At 35.1% G+C, this 21,329-nt stretch overlaps 1 protein-coding gene across 4 annotated transcripts in view; it reads right to left on the bottom strand.

The window, feature by feature from the left end:
• Window positions 1-21,329, bottom strand: part of TDRD3 (tudor domain containing 3) — a 153,558-nt gene that overhangs the window by 58,122 nt on the left and 74,107 nt on the right. For all 4 annotated transcript variants that reach the window (XM_072976648.1, XM_072976644.1, XM_072976646.1 and 1 more), the window contains exons 6-10: window positions 13,482-13,553; window positions 11,098-11,247; window positions 6,170-6,310; window positions 2,027-2,183; window positions 1,213-1,338 (exon numbers count right to left, since the gene is read on the bottom strand). In XM_072976648.1, the coding sequence (XP_072832749.1) occupies window positions 1,213-1,338; window positions 2,027-2,183; window positions 6,170-6,310; window positions 11,098-11,247; window positions 13,482-13,553 (646 nt within the window). The remainder of the gene's footprint in view (window positions 1-1,212; window positions 1,339-2,026; window positions 2,184-6,169; window positions 6,311-11,097; window positions 11,248-13,481; window positions 13,554-21,329) is intronic.

Below are 21,329 nucleotides of genomic sequence, written 5' to 3'. Positions count from 1 at the left end.
GCAGTAGAGATTCTCCCGCTAACCTTGCAGAAGCAAACATGTTGTGAACCACCTAGAGAGGGGTCATGTGGTAGGACCTAAGGGCCTCCAGCAGCTGAAAGAACTCCCCAGGAAACATCAAACAAGAAAGCAAAGATGTCAGTCTTATGTCCAAAAGGAAGTGAATTTTGCTCACAACCAGTGAGCTTGTAAGAGGACCAAGCCTTAGGCAAGATCACAACCCCAGCTGAAATCTTCATTTCAGTATGTGAGACCTTGATAGGAGATTGCAACTAAGCTGTGCTTGGACTCCTAAATGACAGAAACCATGAGATCAACTGTTTGCATTGTGTTAAGCCACTGACGTTGTGGTAATTTGTTAAACAGCAATAGAAAATGAATTCATCATGCTTTAAAAGCAAAAAAACACTGCTCTTACATGTGTCTACTTAGTAAATCTCATCTACAGTCTACATCAAACATTTGTTTTCAAACAATGCATTCTCTCTTCTTTGTAATCTAACAAAAGACCCCATTTTCATGAAACCTGTGCACTTCAAATTTATTATAAAAGCATTTTATCTTTGAGCTTATATTTAATTCAAAATATATCTGAAAGAGAAAACTAAATCTACAAGGATATTTCCCTCACTTTTTGGAATAATATTTAAAAGTCTCACAGTCTTAGAAAACATCTATCATATTTCATGCTTAAATAAAAAAATAAACATCTAACATGTTTACTTCTTTTTCAGTATTATGTTAATCACTGAAACATACCACACTAAAATATGTCACAATGTGGGAGCTTGCTCGCTCACTGTGCTCATTTAACCCTACCGCGTATTTTCATACAACACGTAATACGTAGAGGAAAAAAAGAGACCAATTTCACAAACAACGTAAGTTATTTAAGATTATACAATAATAATTTCTCTGACATGATACTCTGTTTTCATAGCTAAATCTGTCATCTAGTAAAACTGAGGGAAAGAGTTTGGTGATACTGCCCATCAAACGGGTAGAGGGCAAAATAAGCTGCCATTTAGTATTTTCAGCATGCAACAATTAAAATTTTCCTTCTGTGCTTTTGTTACACAGGAAATTTGTGATTAAATACATTTATAAACACCCAGAATAGATGTTCTTATTGTCAGTTCATTTTATCTTTTTTTATACAAATCCAAATAAAGTTTGGTGTTTTAAAAAGAAATCTACTTTAAGTTAGCCTACCTTCCACACTCAAAGTCCCCATTTTAGACTCCAGGAAATCAAACAATGTGCTTGGTGCTGACGGCCTTGCATTTCCCAGTTCCTCTTCATCTTCTGATCTTATTCGCCCTCTGCCTTTTCCTTTACCTTAACAAGGAAAGCAAGAAATAGACCTTATACATGCAAAACCAAAAAGAGAATATATACTAAAATATAATCAGTAGACATCTTAAGTAGAACTTTATATATATTTCTTTTCATATTTTTCTGTATATTCTACATCTTTTATAATAAAAATGTTTTTAAATGATTATAGTAACTAGTACTTTTCATCCTCTATATGATCTACCTAGAAATTCGAATTTGTTCATGGAAATTATCTTTTAAGGAAAATAAATCACTTTTATAAAACTTTTTCTTAATCACTTACTTTTTAATAGGATTAGGAATTTTTTAAAAAATCACATAATACATTTGACAATACAATAATTTAAAAATAATACTAAATAAAAGTCACATTTCTGTTAATTTTTAAAAGTTTGTAGACTATTTAGTCACTTATACAAGTGGCATACTTCTGGAGATGATTAATAGAGGGAGTTACTTTATATTATATCTTCTGTATTACTCATGACCCTGTTAAATGAGGCATTAGACTACTTGTGTAAAGATAAAGACAATGAGACTAAAAGCAATCTACACAAGTCTCTGTGGTTGGAAAACTGGTACTCCCACCACTTACTATAATGGTAAATGAAGTTACAGCTATCACAGCAACATACAGTTCCCCGAAAAGCAAATAACACTGCCTGGCACATTACTTAATGAATTATACCTCTCAGAGGTGGACCTGTAACAGGCTTCTGTTTATTGCTGTTAAGAAGTACATTCAGTGCTGCTTCCAAGTTGTTGTCATTATCCATCAGAGCTTGCCTTGAAGCTTCTTTACTAAAACCCATTTCTGTTATGTGCTTCAGAGCCTTCTCGTCAACCTGTAAGAAATTAAGAGAAGAGCTATGCTGATAGCCAATAAACAAGCAAGGTCTAAGATTTTAACTAAAATTAGGTATACGATTAACTAAAATTTTAAACCAAAAACTACATCTGATGTTTACAGAGAAAATGTGATATTGATACATCATTCACTTGCTGTTTTTCACATCAACAGTCAAGGGCCTGTCTGTGATATGCAAAGTTGTGCCTTGAGTACTCTCTTGACTTCACAAGTACTATTACAAATGCAAAACAAACAAAAAATTAATTTTATGATATGTCAGATAAGGTTTTGCAAAATAATACAAGCAATGAAAACTACCTAATAAAAATTTTCATGGTTGATAACTTCTCCATCCTAAGGAAATGCAATTTATATAGCACCTCCCCAAAAATGCAAAGTATAAAAAGAAGCTAACAAAATGGTACCATCTCAGTAGCTTTGTTTTTCTCTACTCTCTATTGTTTCAGTATTCTGCTCTATATTTATCAGCAATACTACCTATGATCCTTTGATAGCCTGTACCCCAATAGAAAAACCTACTTTCAAACGTCAGAACTCCAAATCTTGAAAAATCTACACTGAGTAGAATTAAAGAACTGTTTAAGTAACATAAACTTAACCCTGTGAAGAAATCTACTGAATTATAACCACCTGAGGAATACATAACTAACTTGTACACTAGGAGTTAGGATGAAAAGGCTTTAAGATAGCACACACATTGCATGCACGTTGTAGACAGCCACTCTGATACCTACAAAGACACTGGTAAATGCACAGCACTTTTTGAAAAACCCTAATTGTATCCTTCCAAACATAAAATCCTTTCTAAATACAGTGGCAACTGTCAATAGATCAGAGTTGACACAAAAGAGGATATTTATATCCCTGCTGTAGATACGCTGAAGTAAATGTAAAAAGGATTGGACATTAAAACCGTAATTCACCCTTCTTATCTGAATGTAAAAAAATAATCAAACTTCCAAAGACTTTCCCTCTCCCAATTATTTCCCAAGTAAACATCTAATTAAGAATGTTTTCCTACATATAGAACTTTACCAAAAACACTTTTAATAACCAATTACTATCCAACGTTGGTATAGCTTATTCTACCTTTCTTGTTAACCTGACTTGTTAACCAAACTCTCATTGAAGGTGTTGGCAGGGCCATGCTCTTTCTGAGAGTTCTAGGGGAAAACCGTCCTCGCCTCTCTTAGCTTCTGTTGTTTGCTGGTAATTCCTTGGCTTATAGGTGCATCACTCCAGCTGTGCAGCTACCTTCTCACTGGGTATCTTCAGGTCAACTTCTTTCTGTTTATGTCTGTCTCCGTGTCTAAATTTCCCCTCTTTATAAGGAGATTGAATTGGGTCATACTGAATTGGGGCCCACCCTAATGACCTCTTTTTAACTTGATACCTCTGTAAAGATCCTATTTCCAAATAGAGTCACATTTTAAGGTACTAGTGGTGAAGACTTCAACATATCTTGGGGGAGGGAGGGGTGGTGGATGGGGCAAAATTCAACCTAGAATACCATCTATTATCAAAAATAATTTTAAGGACCTATCACTGACATCCCAATCAAGTATTCCTTCAATTGTTGAAAATAAAGAACTGAAAACCATGCAACATGCAAAAGAACCAGAGACCTGGTCATCAGAATAATTCATGTACATTCAAACTTACACTAGTATTTCAAATTGTCCTTTTAACAGTCTCCTTCATTCTTAAATGATAGTTTTTCTGAATATGGAATTATTGGTTAAGTTTTTTTCTTTCAGTACTTTCAGTATATCACCCCACTGCTTTCTTGCCCCCATCGTTTCTAGTGAAAAATTGGCTGTTTGTTTATTGAGGATCCCTTATATTTGATGACTTGCTTCTCTCTTACTGCTTTCAAGATTTCCTCTCTGTCTTCAGCCTTCAACAACTGGATTATAGTGTGTCTTGGAGTGTTTCTCTTTCAGTTTCTCCTACTGGAGTTAATTGAGCTTTCTTAAATGTGTATACTCATGATTTCATCAAATTTGGGAACTGGGGGCATTAGTTCTTCCAATACTTTTTCTGTCACTTTTTCTTCTTTGTTGGGACTCCCATCAAGTATATGTTGGTGTATTTGACGGTATATTTCAAAGGTCCCTCAGGCTCTGTTTTTCTTCATTCTTTTCTCTTTCTGCATCTTAGGCTGGGTAATCACAGTTGCCCTATATTAAAGTTCATTGATTCTTCTGCCCAATCTAGTCTGATGTTTAACCTGACTAATGAAATTTTTTATCTTAGTTATTGCTCTTTTCACATCCAGAAATTCTATGTTGTTTCTTTTTTTTATAATTTCTATCTCTATATAGATATTCCCTACTTGTTCATATATTGTTTTGATTTTTTTTAGCTTTTTGTCAATGGCTCTCTTCAGACGTCCGATCATTTCTAAGATGCAAGGTCTTTGTTTAGTAAGTCCTACGCCTGGGCTTCTTCAGGGATGGTTTCTGCCAATTTCTTTTTTCTCCTATGAATGAGTCACACTTTATTATTTTTTGATATGTTTTGTAACTTTCTATTGAGAACTGAAATGTTTGAATACTATAATGGTGATAATTTTGGAAATCAGATTCTCCTTCCTCCTCAGGAACTGCTGTTGTTACTTGATAAAGACTGCAGTTATAAATCTGTTTAGTAACTTTTTTCAAAATTTCTTTGTAAGAATTATACTCCTTGTGATATGTGATCACTGGAGTCTTTGTTCCATTGTCTCCATGGTCAGCCAGTGAGTGATCAGCCTCTTTCTTCATCCATCATTACTCTGTATGCTACAAGAGTCTAACTTGGCTCAAAGGGTTCTAAAATAGTTGTTTCAGCAATGTTGTTTTAGCTTCATAGTTGTTTTGGTGGATGGGCAAATTCTGGAGCTTTCTATTCTGCCATCTTTGTGACACCACTCTCTTCATATGTTTTTTAATCCTAACAACAATCCTAAACTGCAGGTCCTTTGGTGTTCTATGGCAAGATGTATCCAGACAAGGGTTCTCAATTCATTTGTGTTTAACAGCTTCTTGAGTTACAGACTGTGTCTTTTTCAGCTCACTGTATCCACTCAAACCTGAAAAGTGACTTTTTTTTTTTAAGAATAATATGGTCATGTATTTAAGGAAGAAATAGTCTGGCCCTGTTACAAACCCACACACAGAGAAATGCCCCCCTTTCCTTTCCACCTTTGAACTTTTTGCATGAAGGCTTGAAGCACAGAGAATCTTGTAACCCGGAAAAGGAAGCCAAGAACTAGAAAGCCCAACAGAGCTCCAATATTGTTACACTGCTGAATTTACCAAACTTTTTAACCATCTACCTCTGAATTTCTTGTTATATGAGATAATGAACCCCCTTTACTTTAGCTACTCTTAGCACTCTATAGACAAAATCATCCAAAGTCATTCAACCTCTAAAGGCAGAGGAAAATGAACTCCTGTCAGTTCCCTTATATCTGTGGACACAGTGGCATACCAGAAGTACCTCTGACTCTTCCAATCACCTCAAAAATCCAGGAATACTTTGCAGTTGAGTCTATAATATACATTTATTGTTTCAATACATTTTCCACCAAGAAACAAAATCACTTCAGACAAAATCTGAGAAAAGATATGGGGAAGGGTAAGAAAGGGCAGATAACTCTATGTGTTTGATGCATCATCTTCTAGAATATAATGTTCTTTGAGTGTTTTCATTTAATCTGATGGATTTTTATCAATCCATTCTGAAAGACATTATTCAGACATTAGAAAGTTAAGTAAAATGTAAATTTTACTTAAGTAAATTATTTTTCAAACAATTCAAATTTTTCATGAGTTAACTGGAATCCTTAATGAAAGCCTTCTTAGAGTTGTGATATCTATCCATAATACACTCAAAAAGCCAGTGGTGGTTGTGAGAAAGAAAAAAACTTCAAGGCTATGAAAGACATAAACTTTGTGGTTAGTTCTTTAGCCTTACCAGTTCTCTATAGACACCTTCATGTTTTCCCTCTGATTTGGTTGACTTTTCTTTCTGTAAAATTTCCCTATTTCGGTTACCAGCAGCACTCATGTTGAGATTACTTCTAGCACCACCACCACCTCCTCCAAATGTCTTGGTCTTCAGATAAGAGAAAGATAAAAGAAATGTAAACACACAGTATTTTTAAAAGCCCTAAAGACTAAGCTATGACTAAAAACTGTAAATCCAGCAAAACTAAAATAGTTAAAAAAGTTTCTTAATTATGTTTTACAGGAAGAAAACAAAATGTTAACTAATGCTTTTTAAACGATATCTACTAGTCATGATCTCTTCTTTCCACAAGTCCAGGTGAAGCAATTTAAAAATTACATAATTATAATCTTTAAGTGTCCAAAGCAAATCATCAGAATAAACCTAAGTAGACAACAATGTAAAGGAAAAGAAAATAATACAAGCATTATGGTTATTAGCTGTCAAAATGATTGTAGGATAAAATACTTGACGGATACCATGAGACTCGGGTTGCAAATCCAGCTACATGGCAAGGCTACCCTTAGCAAAGCACCAAACCTATCCAGGAATCAGTTACATTACGTCCATGATCCAGTAATAGGATTCTATAATCTAAGAAAGTAGACAAGTAATAGAAGTTTTAAGACTAGATTAAAACTCTCATTACTAATTTATTTATATTTATTACATAACATGCTATATCCTACCAGTTATGTATAAAAGCGGTAAAGTCCATATTTCTTATTTAGTCTGACTTATTTGAATGATTATATGTGTAATCAAATTTGAATTTGACCTCATTTTTGTTTTATCAAAACTATTGTGAAAAGATTAGAACATAAAAAAACTGGTTTGGTGCTCAATTTGGCAGCACATATACTAGAAAACATTGGTTGGGAAAGAGACCAATTCATGACTGAAAAGCATCCCACAGTTATTTGTACAATATCAAATTAAACATCTGGTTATATAATGTATTTATAGTTCTCTAATAGATCTAATAAAAACAAAATAAGTCAAGACTTGATTTTCATTAGAGATAATTATCAATATTTTTTAATGTGTCTTAAAATGCCTTCAGTAAGAAAACATTCTGGATACACATTTATATAATATTGGGAAATTATTCTGAATCAGATGAAAATGTAAAGAAACAGAACAGAACCTGAAAAACAGAAAAATGATGTGAGATAAGTATCAATGGACAACATTAAATATCTCTATTAGGTAGCTGATACACTACAATATTTAAATTTAATTCAAATCAAAATTAAAACCACATCTTCAAAGACCAAAGATTCATTAATAGATTCACTCAATTTTTGGTTTCTGCAATCTCAGCAAAATAAATAAATAATTTGGAATGTCTTGAGAGTCATTACTTATATAACCATAAGGAACAATGTGAGTCTATATTGATATGTTACAACTCTAATGTGATTAGACTGGGAGACAATGTAGCATAGGTAAGAACATAGCTTCGGGGCTAGACAAGGCTGGGGCTAAGTCTGCTCAGCCACTTCCCGTTTCCTGCCCTCAGGCAAGTCACTGAACTGCCACCTTTCATGAGCCTCAGGTTTCTCATCCTTAAAACAGGGATGAGAAAACCTACTTCACTGGGATGTTGTGAAGATTAAATGACATCATCAACATGAAGTGATGAATTCAATAACTGGCATGTGGTAAACACTCATTAACAGACGGCAATATTAGTGTTCTGCTTAATATATTAGGACATAGTCACCTGAAAAGTCTGGAGCCTAATCTGTTCCAAATTAAATATATTTCCGGAATTTAAATTCCGTAACTCCAAAAGTGCTTTTTCTTTTGGTGCCAGTGAAATAGCCCCATCTCCTGGAGGCACTTCCTTATCAAAGCAAAACAGAACTGTCCCACCCCAGTCTTCTTCAATTTGAGGTAAGCAACTCTAACCTGCCATTTTTTCAGGACAAAAGCCTTGAAGTCATTCATGACACCACTTCTTCTCTTAAGCTCTATATTTAATCCTTCAGAAATCCTGATGGTTGTACTTTCAAAATACCAGAATCTGAGCACTTTGTACCACCTACACAGTTGCCATCGCTACCAAAATTTTTCTCCCCCTCGATTACTTCAGTAATTTCCTAACTTGTCTGATTCCAGTCTTCTTTTCTGAACACAACAGCCAGAATTAGGCTTAAAATGCAGGTCTGCTGATGTACCAAAGTGCTGAAACCCCTCCCAAGGCTTCTCATTTCTTTCTGAGTCTGTAAGGGGGCTAACATGGCCCGACATAAGCTGACCTCCATTATCACCCTTGACTTTGTATTCTAGAACTTATTCCTTTGCCTTCTCTGCTTCCACCGATCCCCCTTCAACATACTCCTGCTCAGAGCCCTTGTGGCAGCTTTTCCTTCTCCCTAGAACACTCCTCTCAGACGCCAAAATACTAATTCTCCTACTGCCTTGGTGTTTTGGCTCAAATCTCACCATCTTGAAGCCTAATCAAATTACTATATTTAAGAGTGAAATCTGCAATTTACTTATTTAGTATATTATTGACTGTCCTTACTAGAATATAAACCACACAAGAATTTTAAAGGATTCTACATTTCTGACCATCCTATTTTAAATTGCAACCCGCAACTCCCCTCACCAACTGGCACTTTCAACTCCCCATCCTACTCTACTTTTTCTTTTTTCCCATGGCACTTACCAACTTCTAATCTACCATATAATCTACATATATATTATGCCAATAGTCTGTCACCCTTACTAAATTAATACAAAACAAAACTGTTCACTAAAATATAAGCTTGATATGGGCAAAAATCTTCTGTCTATTTATTTGTTCATTGTTTTAACCTAAGCATTTAAAATACTTCCTGGCTTATACGAGGTTCTCAAAAAATACTTGCTGAATGAAGAACTTAAAGGAAAAAAGGAATAAAAAAAATCACTTGGTCATTTGCAGTAGATTCTGCCAAATCCGGATAAGTACTTAAACAGATGAACTTAAACATCCTTTCAGAACAATTACACTGTTACATGATTTTGCTGTTCATTCAGATTAAATATAAATGTGTGTGTATACTCATCTATATATACAGACACATAGACACAGATATAGACATGATTTCTACTGTAATACACATACGTTGGTCCTAGGCTTGTCACTGTGTAACCTCAAGCAAGTTCCTTTATAGTTTTGAGCCTCTATAAACTCTTTCATATGTAAATTGAGAAGTTTAAATTCTGCTTCAGAAAACTTTGATTCTGTATTTATCAACTATTTATGGGAAAATATAATGTGATCAATTATGGCTTTAAAAAATGAAGCATATTACTGTATGTTAACTATATTCCAGTAAATAGATAGCAGTAACCACACCAAACAAACTTCTGTAAAGAAAGTTTGTCTGAGAAAAATGTAAATCCAAAGAACAACTTTCCTACAATCATTAAGAAATTGATGCACTCCCAATATTGTCTTCTGAAAATCCACAACTTTAATAGCTTTTTGGTAAAGAAGAAATACATTTTATGTAAACTGTGTAAAATGTATTAATTTCAGAAATGTTAAAAATGACTTTTTAAATGTGCCTTAGAATAGAGAAAATACTGAGAAATAGCGATCATCACATTTATTGAGGGCTTTTAGCAAAGGAATAGTGTAGCTAAGGCAGTGAGACTGTAACTAGGGACTCTCGGTCCTCAGCATTATCCCAACTCTATTTTTCAGTTTAACATAGCTGTGATCTTATGCTTACCAGGTCTAATTTCTACCCTAGTTCACCTTTAACTTAACTTGCTGCTGATGGTGCATATCGAGATTGAAAATCAGTTGTTCCTTACTCTCCAGGAATAGCTAACCAAAGATTTATGACTTAGATAATGTTCCAACCATGAGTAAGACTTGCTGGCTACTTGAAATTGTGTAATTAAGACAATCATCTCTGAAAATTGAAGACTGCCCCCTTCCTATGAGCTCACAGCCCTTTGCTCTTTTCCCTGTATAATCTCCAAGCAAAACCTGGGGAGTTGGGAGTTGGTTTTTTGGAACAAGAGTCTACCCTCTCCCCAGGACTGCCGGCTTCCTCAATAAAGCTCTCCTTACTTTAACACAACACTCGTCTCTCAGTACTGGATTCTTGAGTGAAGAGGAGCCGAACCTGAGTTCGGCAGCAATTCCATGATCTATGCCATGTAGTATTCTAAATATTTTAAAGATTATCTATTTTAATTCTCACAGTAATCCTATGAAGTAGGTATCCCTGTTATCCTCTTCTCATAGATAAAGAAAATATGGTACAAAATTTAAATAACCTATCCAGGGGTGTCAGCAGGACATGCTTCCAGGCTGCCTGATTCCAGAATTTGTGCTCTAATGTCCCCAACATTAGACTGATGATAGTCAGAAAAAATCGAAGGAAGAACCAACAAAATTCAAGAAGTCACCTATTTAAAATCTGAATTTAAATCTGTTAGCTAAGATTTATTACTGGTTTTGAATAAAGAAACCTATTTCAATATCACTGGTTAAGAAAAGTCTACCTAAGCAACTAATTCATGAACTAAAATTTCTTATCAAAATCTAAAAATCAACAAATAACTAGGGAAAACACCTATTTCAAATAAGTAAGAAATTAAAAATAATGAAAAGAAAACCTGTGGGCTATTGATAGTAAATGATAAGGGGGGGATGTAAAAATACATATATAATCCAAAGACAAAAAGTATTTTTTACTATACAATAGATTTAAAAATGAAAACTAACAAAGATACTAGAGCATATTTTTACTGATGAAATATGGAAGGAGAAAGTCAAAAGTTTGTTCAGTTACTTTATGTAAGAAGACAATAATGATTATGGTAATCTAAATAGAACATAATGACAAGGAATAAGAGAAATCCATAATGATTTAGCTTCTTACTTCTTTGCTCTTTGCAACTTCTGCAATAGCAGCAGTCCTTTGCTTTTCAAATTCATCATTATCATTTGTAGGTTTGACAGGCATTGTAACTTGCAATGTCTTTCTTCGATCAAGTTCTCTGCTATCCACTTGGACATGAGACACACACTTCTGTTAATAATAAATAAAAATAAACTGCTTCAGTACTTCCAAAAGAGACTCAAGGTTTTCATAAGAAAGCAACATGTCTTCAAAAGAAATGCTTGTATCACAACAGCTGGGAGTCCATAAAAATACAATTCTTTCCCATGGATTTAAAAATAATGGTAGAGAACTAATCGAAATAATGTTTAAATAACTGTAACCGATAAATGAAAGCTACAATAAATGTAGCCACCTACAACACAACACATATTTAAAACATAAATCAAACCAAGAGATCTAAGTTTCATTTTAGGATAATGATTTAAAATAATTTTAAACTTCAAACAGTCTGGACTATTGCACAAGTGTAAATTTGGATTTTTATTAAGAGCTTGATTTCCACATTATGCCACAATACCCATGAGGGCTAAGTAATACAGCTATTTTAACATATAGAAAGATGTCTCTGAACTTATAAACCAAAAGCTAAAAACATAACCCTTTCCCCTCAATCAGGCTGCAAAATTTTTTATTTTTAGTCCCTTAAAACAAACTAAGAAAGCCATCATTGCCTAAAAATAAGCCCTGAATTCTGTTCTCTTCTAATCCTAGCAGCAAAAATCTTATTAAATGAAACTTTTTCAACTCAGTAATTTTAAAGAGGAAGAAAAACATGCTCTCAAATATTTTATACAAATACAGATTTTCAGCAATATAAATATAAAATAGCTGACACTAACACACAGCCAGTATTTTCTCCTCTAACCCATGTACAAGGCTAACATATGCTGAAAAGGGTTTTTCAGAATGGACTTCATAAACAAATAATATTCTTGAAGCTATGGCTTTTTATATACTTCCTAATACAAAAAAAAGTTATAAAACTCTTCAAATCCTTGAAAATACTTAAATCATAACTCTCTACAAGCAATTTATGAAAGAAATATTATCACCAAAACATTTAAGGGGAAAGTAAATTCTTATAAACAAAGCATTTATTATTTTCAAATATAAATTATTAGAATGTTTACACTGTTTTCTATTCTGGATTTTTTAAGTGACAGAAAGGAGAATATCATCAACATAAATCATGCCTCCTTTTATCTTCACTGTCCCAAGCACAATAAAATACGTTTCAAAGCACAATAAAAAAGTATGTTTTAAATACTTCCTAAACAGCCATGAAGCAAGACTGACTTATTCAATTTTGAGTAGACCCTACAAAAAAGGTTTTTTGGAGAGGATGCCAGTCAACTGATCCTCCCCATTTATTATCTGATCAACTAGATATCTGTTTTTCATATCAAAATATTTTTATATAGGTCTCTGTTTCCCACCTATTGTGTCCCCAACTCATCTTCACCCTGAGCCAGAACTCAAAGGAAAATTTAGCACAAATGCAAGGCTTTTTACCAAGAGCTAGATTTTACTGGCATCATGTGGCAAAGAGCAAGCAGCCACAGGGATTATTCTCAGACTTTTCAGGCCTAAAGCAGAGACAAGCTGGGAGAGACTGTTCTCAACATAATGTGATGCTTAGCATAACCAGGAAACACAAGATATTGGCCAGTTGAGGAGCTACCTCAAGGTTACATTTTGCAGCAAAGGGGGTTGAAAGTTAGGAAACAGAAAACTCTTAGCTTATGTAAGAGAAGGACCATGGCTGCTGTAGTTGAAAACAGAAAATACCAACTGGAAATAAAGTTAAGCCCCACACTGAGATGGGTATCTAGATGGAGGCAGAACAGAATCCCGGCAGGGACGGTCGGGACAGAGGCTCTCCTGAAGCACTGATGCCCTTCCCTGCCTTGAGTCCTCACATTTTTGTCTCCTGTCACTCCTTCTGTTGACACTTTTATGTTCTTTCTCTTTGTTTTTAATGGACAAACAGATATTATAGCATATTTTTTGTCTTCTTACTTTTGAACTTCTTTCTCTTTCAAAAAACAAACAAACAAAAAAACAGCCTACCCCTACCACCATCTTACCTTAATTAGTTTTAAGTTGCACTTCGGGTGTGTCTCTTGATTGTTTCAATCTTTGCGCTAATAGCTTTTAAGAAAAGAATCTACACCAAAACTTTAATTACAGTAAAGAAAAAACAAAACCTACTATTATTAAATTCCTGTACTTAATATATTTCCGTATAACTCCTATGACCTCTGAGTGAATAATCCAGTACAAAACTAAACACAGCTTGAATACAAATCAAAAACACTTTTTGCTGAATAAAATTCACCTTCCAAAACAAAAGTCATTACCTGTCCAAAAGGCACAAAAGGAGGTGGCCCACCTTCGGTTCCAATATTGCTTCTATTGTGTTTTGACAAGCTCTATGAGAAAAGTGAGTCATAAAACAAAAATTATACATTACAAATATATTTAACAATATTTACAATGTACCAGGAATCCACTCATTTTAGTAGATTCTTACAAGAAATTTTTTAAAAATCATCTATTATTATTTCAAACTATATAAAATATTTTATTACTAACTTCCATAGTTAGGCAAAGGCTCTCCCCTAACTTTCCCTTACCAAAACCCACATTCACATACAGTTTTCAGAGTACTGGCCAAGCTGCTCCCATAAGAAGAAAACATAGTAAAAATCCTTCTCAACAAAGATAACAAACTTTGATAGCAAGAATTTTACTTCAAGTAATTTACACTATAATCCCCACAGAAAAATGTTATCTGGAAATTATCTTCAATATGAAATTTTTAGACAAAAAAATCTATTAGCAAACAACATATCTGTGATACTGCTCTTTAATAAGAAATATATATTTGGTATTTGCCCCCAGTTCCTGGAACAGAGATCCTAAAACACCTGAAATTTCCTGAGTCAGAGGGGTGAGGAGAACATTTGGTTCTTCACAGTAAGCTCTTCTGACCATCCTGAGTTTACATTAATGAGGTGACTACTAGTGGGCCTAGAGAGCTCCAAGTTGGGGGCCGGCTGCCAGAAGAACCAACAATGTAATTAGAAGGCTAGAGATCGAGTTAGTCACCAATGGTCAATGATTTAATCAGAATGCAGATGTAACGGGCCTCCATAAAAACCCCACAAACACTGGGGTTCAGGGAGCTTCTGGACTGGTGAGCACATCCATGTGCCAAGAGGGTGATGCACATCAAACTCCACAGGGACAGAAGCTCCTGTGTTCAGGACCCTTCCAGATCCTACTCTATTTACCTCTTCATCTGGCCAATCATTTGAATCTTTTATAATATCCTTTATAATAAACCAGTAATAGCAAGTACAGTGTTTCCCTAAGTTCTCTGAGCCATATAACAAATTATCAAACCTAAGTAGGAGATCACGAGAACCCCTAATCTGTAGCTAAGTTGGACAGAAGTGTGGGTAACTCTGGAAACAATTACTTGCAACTGGCACCTGCAGTGAGGGGCAGTCTTGTGGGACTGAAATCTTATCCTGCAGGTAGTTAGTGTCAGAACTGAATTAAATTTTAGGACATCCAGTTGGTGTCCACAGAGAATTGGAGAACTGCCTGATGTGGAAGATCCCACACTTGGTGTCAGAAATGTTGTGACTAGAAACAGTTCACAGGAATCAGACTGTTATAGCTTGTAATATGGAGGTTACTTTCAATTATAGTAAAATTTCCTTAATAAAAGTCTTGTTTTGCAAATTAACATACTTTGAAGAAGTACTCAACCGATTGCTCATTAATAAAAATAAGCTTCCAAACACTACTAACTTTGTTTTCCTTTTTCTCTATTATACTTAGGATTAGAGAGATAATAAAATACCATGGAAATTAAAAAATAGTTTCCCAGCAGAAGCAATTTCTCACGTTATAAAGTCTTTCAAAAATGCCATAAGGAATCGTCAGGACTCCTTTCACTCCTCCTGTTTGTTTTATCTTTGATGTGTAAACATATGTCTGTTAAGCACGTCTTCTCAGTTTTAAAGATTTTTGTGCATTTTTAATGATTATCATTACAGAAAGTGTTATGTTTAAATATGATGTAAAATGGTGAAAAAGAAGTTTTGAAAAACCACTATATGTACTTTAAACATACTCTAGAGTTCCTGCATTATGTAAAGAATACTATATATATTTAACGTAAAGAACCTGTTGCATTTCTTTACACTAACAACAAAATATCAGAAAGGGAAAGTTAAAAAAAATCAAAAAATAAATAAAATACTTAGACATAAACCTGACCAAGGAGGTGAAAAACTTATTATACTCAGAGAACTATAAAATACTGATTAAGGAAACTGAAGATAATTCAAAGAAATGTAAAGATATCTCATGCTCTTGGATTGGAAGAATTAATATTGTTAGAATGACCATACTACCTCAAGCAATCTACAGATTTAATGTGATCCCTATCAAACTACCCAGGACATTTTTCACAGAACTAGAACATATAATCCTAAAATTTATATGGAACCACAAAAATCTCAGAATTGCCAAAGCAATCCTGAGGAAAAGGAACAAAGCTGGAGGCGTAACCCTCCCAGATTTCAGACAATACTACAAAGCTACAATAATCAAAACAGCATGGTGTTGGCACAAAAACAGACATATGGATCAATTGAACAGAACAGAGAGCCCAGAAATAAACCCACACACCTATAGTCAATTAATCTTTGACAACAGAGGCAAAAATATACAATGGAAAAAAGACAGACTCTTTAACAAGCGGTGTTGGGAAAACTGGAAAGCCTCATGTATACCAATAAAGTTAGAACACACCCTCATACCACACACAAAAATAACTCAAAATGTATTAAAGACTTAAATATAAGACTAGAAAAGAAGAGAACATAGGCAAAATATTCTCTGACATAAATTGCACCCATGTTTTCTTAGGTCAATCTCCCAAAGCAAGAGAAATAAAAGCAAAAATAAACAAATGGAGCCCAAACAAACTTACAAGCTTTTGCACAGAAAAGGAAACCATAAACAATGAAAAGACAATCTACAGACTGGGAAAAAATATCTGCAAATAATGCTACCAGCAAGGGCTTACTTTCCAAAATACAGAAACAGTCCATACAGCTCAATAACAAAAGAACAGACAACCCAATCAAAAAATGGACAGAAGACTTAAACAAACATTTCTCCATAGAAGACTTATAAATGGCCAACAGGCAAATGAAAAGATGTTCAACATCACTAATTATCAGAGAAATGAAAATCAAAACTACAAGGAGGTATCACCTCACACCAGTCAGAAAAGATCTACAAATAAATGCTGGAGAGGGTGTGGAGAAAAGGGAATCCCCCTACATTGTTGGTGGAAACGTAAACAGGTGCAGCCACTATGGAAAACAGCATGGAGGTTCCTCAAAAAATTAAAAATAGAGTTGCCATATGATCCAGCAATCCCATGACTAGGCAGGTATCTGGAGAAAACTATAATTCAAAAAGATACATGCACCAGTGTTCACAGCAGCACTATTTACAATAGCCAAGATATAGAAACAACCTAAATGTTCATCAACAGATGAATGGATAAAGAAGATGGGGTATATGTACACAATGGAATACTATTCAGCCACAAAAATGAACTAATGCCATTTGCAACAACATGGATGAACACAGAGGTTATCATACTAAGTAAAGTAAGTCAGAAAGAGAAAGACAAATAACATATATGTCACTTACATATGAAATCTAAAATATGACACAAATGAACGTATTTGCAAGACAGAAACAGACTCACAGACATAGAAAACTAACTTACAGTTACCAAGGGGGAAAGGAGGTAAGGAAGAGATAAATTAGTAGTTTGGAATTAGCAGAACCATAATATATATATATAAAATAGATAAACAACAAAGTCCTTTGGTATAGCACAGGGAACTATATTCAATATCCTGTAATAAACCATAATGGAAAAGAATGTGAATACTATGTATTTTATGTAAGTTACACAAAAAACACTAAGACTAAAGACAACAATAATATTCAGTTTATTAATCAAAGAACAATTTAAACTGTATATGAATGTCACATTTCTTTATAAGCTGTATGTAAGATGTTAACCTACTTTCAAAAAACAGCAAATGCAGGGGATTTCAGTCAAGATGGAGTGGTAGGACCACAAGCTCGCCTCTCCTCACAACTACAACAAAACCACAACTGAATGCTGAACAACCATCAAAAAAAGACTGGAACCTAGCAAAAAAGACCTTCTGCAACTGGAAACATAAAGAGCAGTAGGACGGTAGGAGGGACGTGCTCGTGATATATTTGGGCCCCATATCCTCCAGGTGGGCAACCCACAAGCTGAAGATTTGTTAAGTCGCAGAGGCCCTCCCACAAAAGTGAGAGCTCTAAGCCCCGTGTCAGGCTTCCCAGCTTGTGTCCTGGCATTGGGAGGAGGAGGAGCCCCCAGGACATCTGGTTTTGAAGGCCAGCAGGGCTTGGCTCTGGGAGCCTCATGGGACTGGGGAAAACAGAGACTCCATTCACTTGAGAAGCGTACACGGAAGCTCACGTGCACCAGGTCCAAGGGCAGAGGCAGTGATTTCATAGGAAACTGGGCCAGACCTGCCCGCTGGATTTGGAGGTTCTCCTGGGGACGTGGGGGATGGCTGAGGTTCACCCAGGGGACATAAAAGCTGGTGGTGGACATTCTGGGAGTGTTCACGTACATGAGCTTTCCTTGATTGGCTCATTAGCACCAAGACCTAACCCCACCCAACAGCCTGTAGAGAAGCTTCAGACCAAACAACATACAGGGTGGGACACAGCCCCATCCATCATCAGACTTCCTAAGCCACAAAGGCCTCCAGACACACAGCCCTACCCACCAGAGGTCCAGGACCAAGCTTCACCCAGCAGTGGGCAGGCACCAGCTCCTCCTGCCAGGAAACCTGCATAAGCCTCTAATCCAGCCTTATCCACCAGGGGTAGATACAAGAAATAAGAAAACAATAATCCTAAAGTCTGTGGAAGGAATCAACAAACACATAGAAAGATAGACAATATGAGACGGCAAAGGAACATCTTCCAGGCCAAGGCACAAGATGAAATCCCAGAAGAAGAAATAAGTGATGAGGAGACAGGTAATTTATCTGAGAAAGATTTTAAAGTAATGATGGCCAAGATATTCAGAGAACTCAAGAGAAATATAGATGCACAGAATGAAGTTTTTAGAAGAGTTGGAAAATATAAAAAATACCCAAACAGAGATGAAGAATAAAATCACTGAAATGAACAATACACTAGAAGGAACAAAGAAGAGACTAAATGAGGCAGAAGAACGGATCAGTGAGCTAGAAGACAGATTAGTGGAAATCACTACTTCAGAACAAAAAAAAGAAAAAAGAATAAAAAGGAACGATAGTTTAAGAGAACTCTGGGACAACATGAAGCGCTCTAATATTCGCATTATAGGGGTCCCAGAAAGAGAATAAAGAGAGAAAGGACCTGAGAAAATTTTTGGAGAGATAATAATCAAAAACTTCCCCAACTTGGGAAAGGAAACAGTCACCCAAGCCCTGGAAGCACAGAGAGTACCACACAGAATCAGCCCAAAGAGGAACACACCAAGGCACATAGTAATCAAATTGACAACAATTAAGGATAAGAAGAAAATATTACAATTAGCAAGAGAAAAGCAACGAATAACATACAGGGAACTTCCATAAGGTTATCAGCTGATTTTTCAGCAGAAACTCTACAGGCCAGAGGGAGTGGCACGATATATTTAATGCGATGCAAGGGGGAAAATTACAGCCAAGAATACTCTATCCAGCAAGGTTCTCATTCAGACTTGATGGAGAGATCAAAAGCTTCACAGATAAACAAAAGCTAAAAGATTTCAGCACCACCAAACCAGCTTTATTAACAACTAATGTTAAAGGACCTTCTCTAGTCATCAAACCGTAAGAAAAGAGAACAAAAAGAAGAAAGAGCAAAAGAAAAAAAAAGAGAGAGAGAGAGACCTACAAAAGATTGCTTTGGCTGTTCAGAGTCTTTTGTGGTTACTTATAAATTTTGTAATTGTTTGTGCTAGTTATGTGAGGAATGTCACAAGTATTTTGATGGGGGTTGCATTGGATCTGTGGATTTCTTTGGGTAGTGTGGCCATTTTGATGGTGCTGATTCTTCCAATCCAAGAGCACAAGAAATCTTTCCATTTCTTTTTGTCATTTTGGTTTTCAGAGTATAGGTAACCTCCTTGGTTAAGTTTATTTCTAGGTATTTTGTTGTTTTTGATGTAATGGAAATGTCTCTGCCAGTTACAAAATTCTGGTTTTCGAAGTGGAAAAAAAAAGTGAATGAAGGGCTGCAAATAGCAAAATAGCCTCTTTTTATGGGTGAGTTGTATTCCATTTTATATATATATATATCATCTCCACTATCTATTCAACTGTTGATGTGCACTTAGGATGCTTCTGTATCTTGGCAATTATAAATAAAGTTGCTGTTAATAGCAGGGTGTATGTATCTTTTTTCAGTTAATTCTTATTTTGTGGTTGGCTTTACTCCTTTGATAACTATGTAAGTTTAAAAAGCAAAAGCTCTAAACATTCTTAGAAATAATAAAACAGTACATATATGTGAATTTAAAAATATATGTGCAGTAAAAAAAAAATCTATCAAGCCATGAAAGACATAGAAGAAACTTAAAATACATATTACTAAATGAAAGAAGCCAGTCTAAAAAGACTACAAACTGTACGATTCCAACCAAATGACATTCTGGAAAAGGCACAGCTACAGAAACAATAAAAAGATAGTGGTTTTCAAGGGTTTGGGGAAAGGGAGGGTGGGAGGAATGAACAGATGGAGCACAGGGGATTTTTAGGGCAATGAAATTATTCTGTATGATACTATAGTGGTGGCTACATGTCATTATGCATTTGTCAAAGCCCATAGAATGCACAACATCAAGAGTGAACCCTAATGTAAATTATGGACTTTGGTTGATAACGTGCCCATGCTGTTTCACCAACTGTACCAATATGCCACACCGATGAGGGATGTTGAGCGTAGGGGAGTATATATGTGTGGGTGGGGAGGGCTATGTGCAAACTCTCTGTATTTTCTGATCAATTCTGTTGTGAACCTGAAACTGCTCTAAAAGAATAAAGTCTATTTAAAACAAAACAAAACAAAACAACAACAACAACAAAAAAAAACAGCAAATGCATAAAATTATCCAGGGGTCCTTTCCTTGGTTTTAATTTAGACATAAGAAAAATACTATTCAAACAGCAGTAAACAATTTCAGTTTACGCTATGACCTCCTTAAAAATCTAACATAAGTTGCCACTAATACCACCTCCCAATATATTTTATATAATTAATAACACATTACAGGATTTCTACTTCCAATCTTGATGAATGTACAAAACTCAGACTTAATCTCCCTCTACAACTAGGAATCTGGACAACATGTAAGAAACAACTGTTTTAAGACATAGGATAAACAGTAGTGCAGGACTGTAATCCCTAAGAGAAAGTTCTGGTACAGAACTCTCCAAAATCTGTCTTTATCGGACTTTGAGGTTTGAGTTTTTCTTTCCTTCACCTGTTTGTAACCAAATTGCTACAACTATAACACCTAAACATGCTTTAAATACTGTCCCACGTTTTCTCCCTCACTATTTATTTTGTAAGAATGTTTAGGATCCCATTACTCCCAAAATTTACTCTATAGTTTATGATTTCTCTGTGTACATTTGGTTTCTATGTGTAGCATCTGCCAGATGCTCAAGTAATATGAACTCTCCAAAATTTTTACATCGCTATGATTACCAAAATCAAAAAACTATAAAACCAAAGAGAACTATAATCATATTAAGACGTTTTAAACTTTTTCATGTAAATTTTTATTGCCCCCTAACAAGAAATACTAGTGTGGTTTTCAAAAAAGAAGTTCAAAGATACATAATAGAACATTACAAGGACAATACTACTGCTGTGTGTCTGTGTGTATGCACCCACACGCATATGCACTGGAGGTAAGAAGTTCCTAGGGACGTTTGACTGACTTCATAATTAATGAGGCAGTATTGGCTGGGTTGGGAAAATTATGTAATAATGTGTTGGTCTGACTTGAGAACGTCTCACCACACTTTCAAAAATTTCTAATGATAATAAAAATATAGTAT

Source organism: Vicugna pacos, chromosome 14, assembly GCF_048564905.1.
Source record: "Vicugna pacos chromosome 14, VicPac4, whole genome shotgun sequence".
Taxonomy (NCBI): Eukaryota; Metazoa; Chordata; class Mammalia; order Artiodactyla; family Camelidae; genus Vicugna; species Vicugna pacos.
This window is presented reverse-complemented; position numbering and strand designations above follow the sequence as displayed.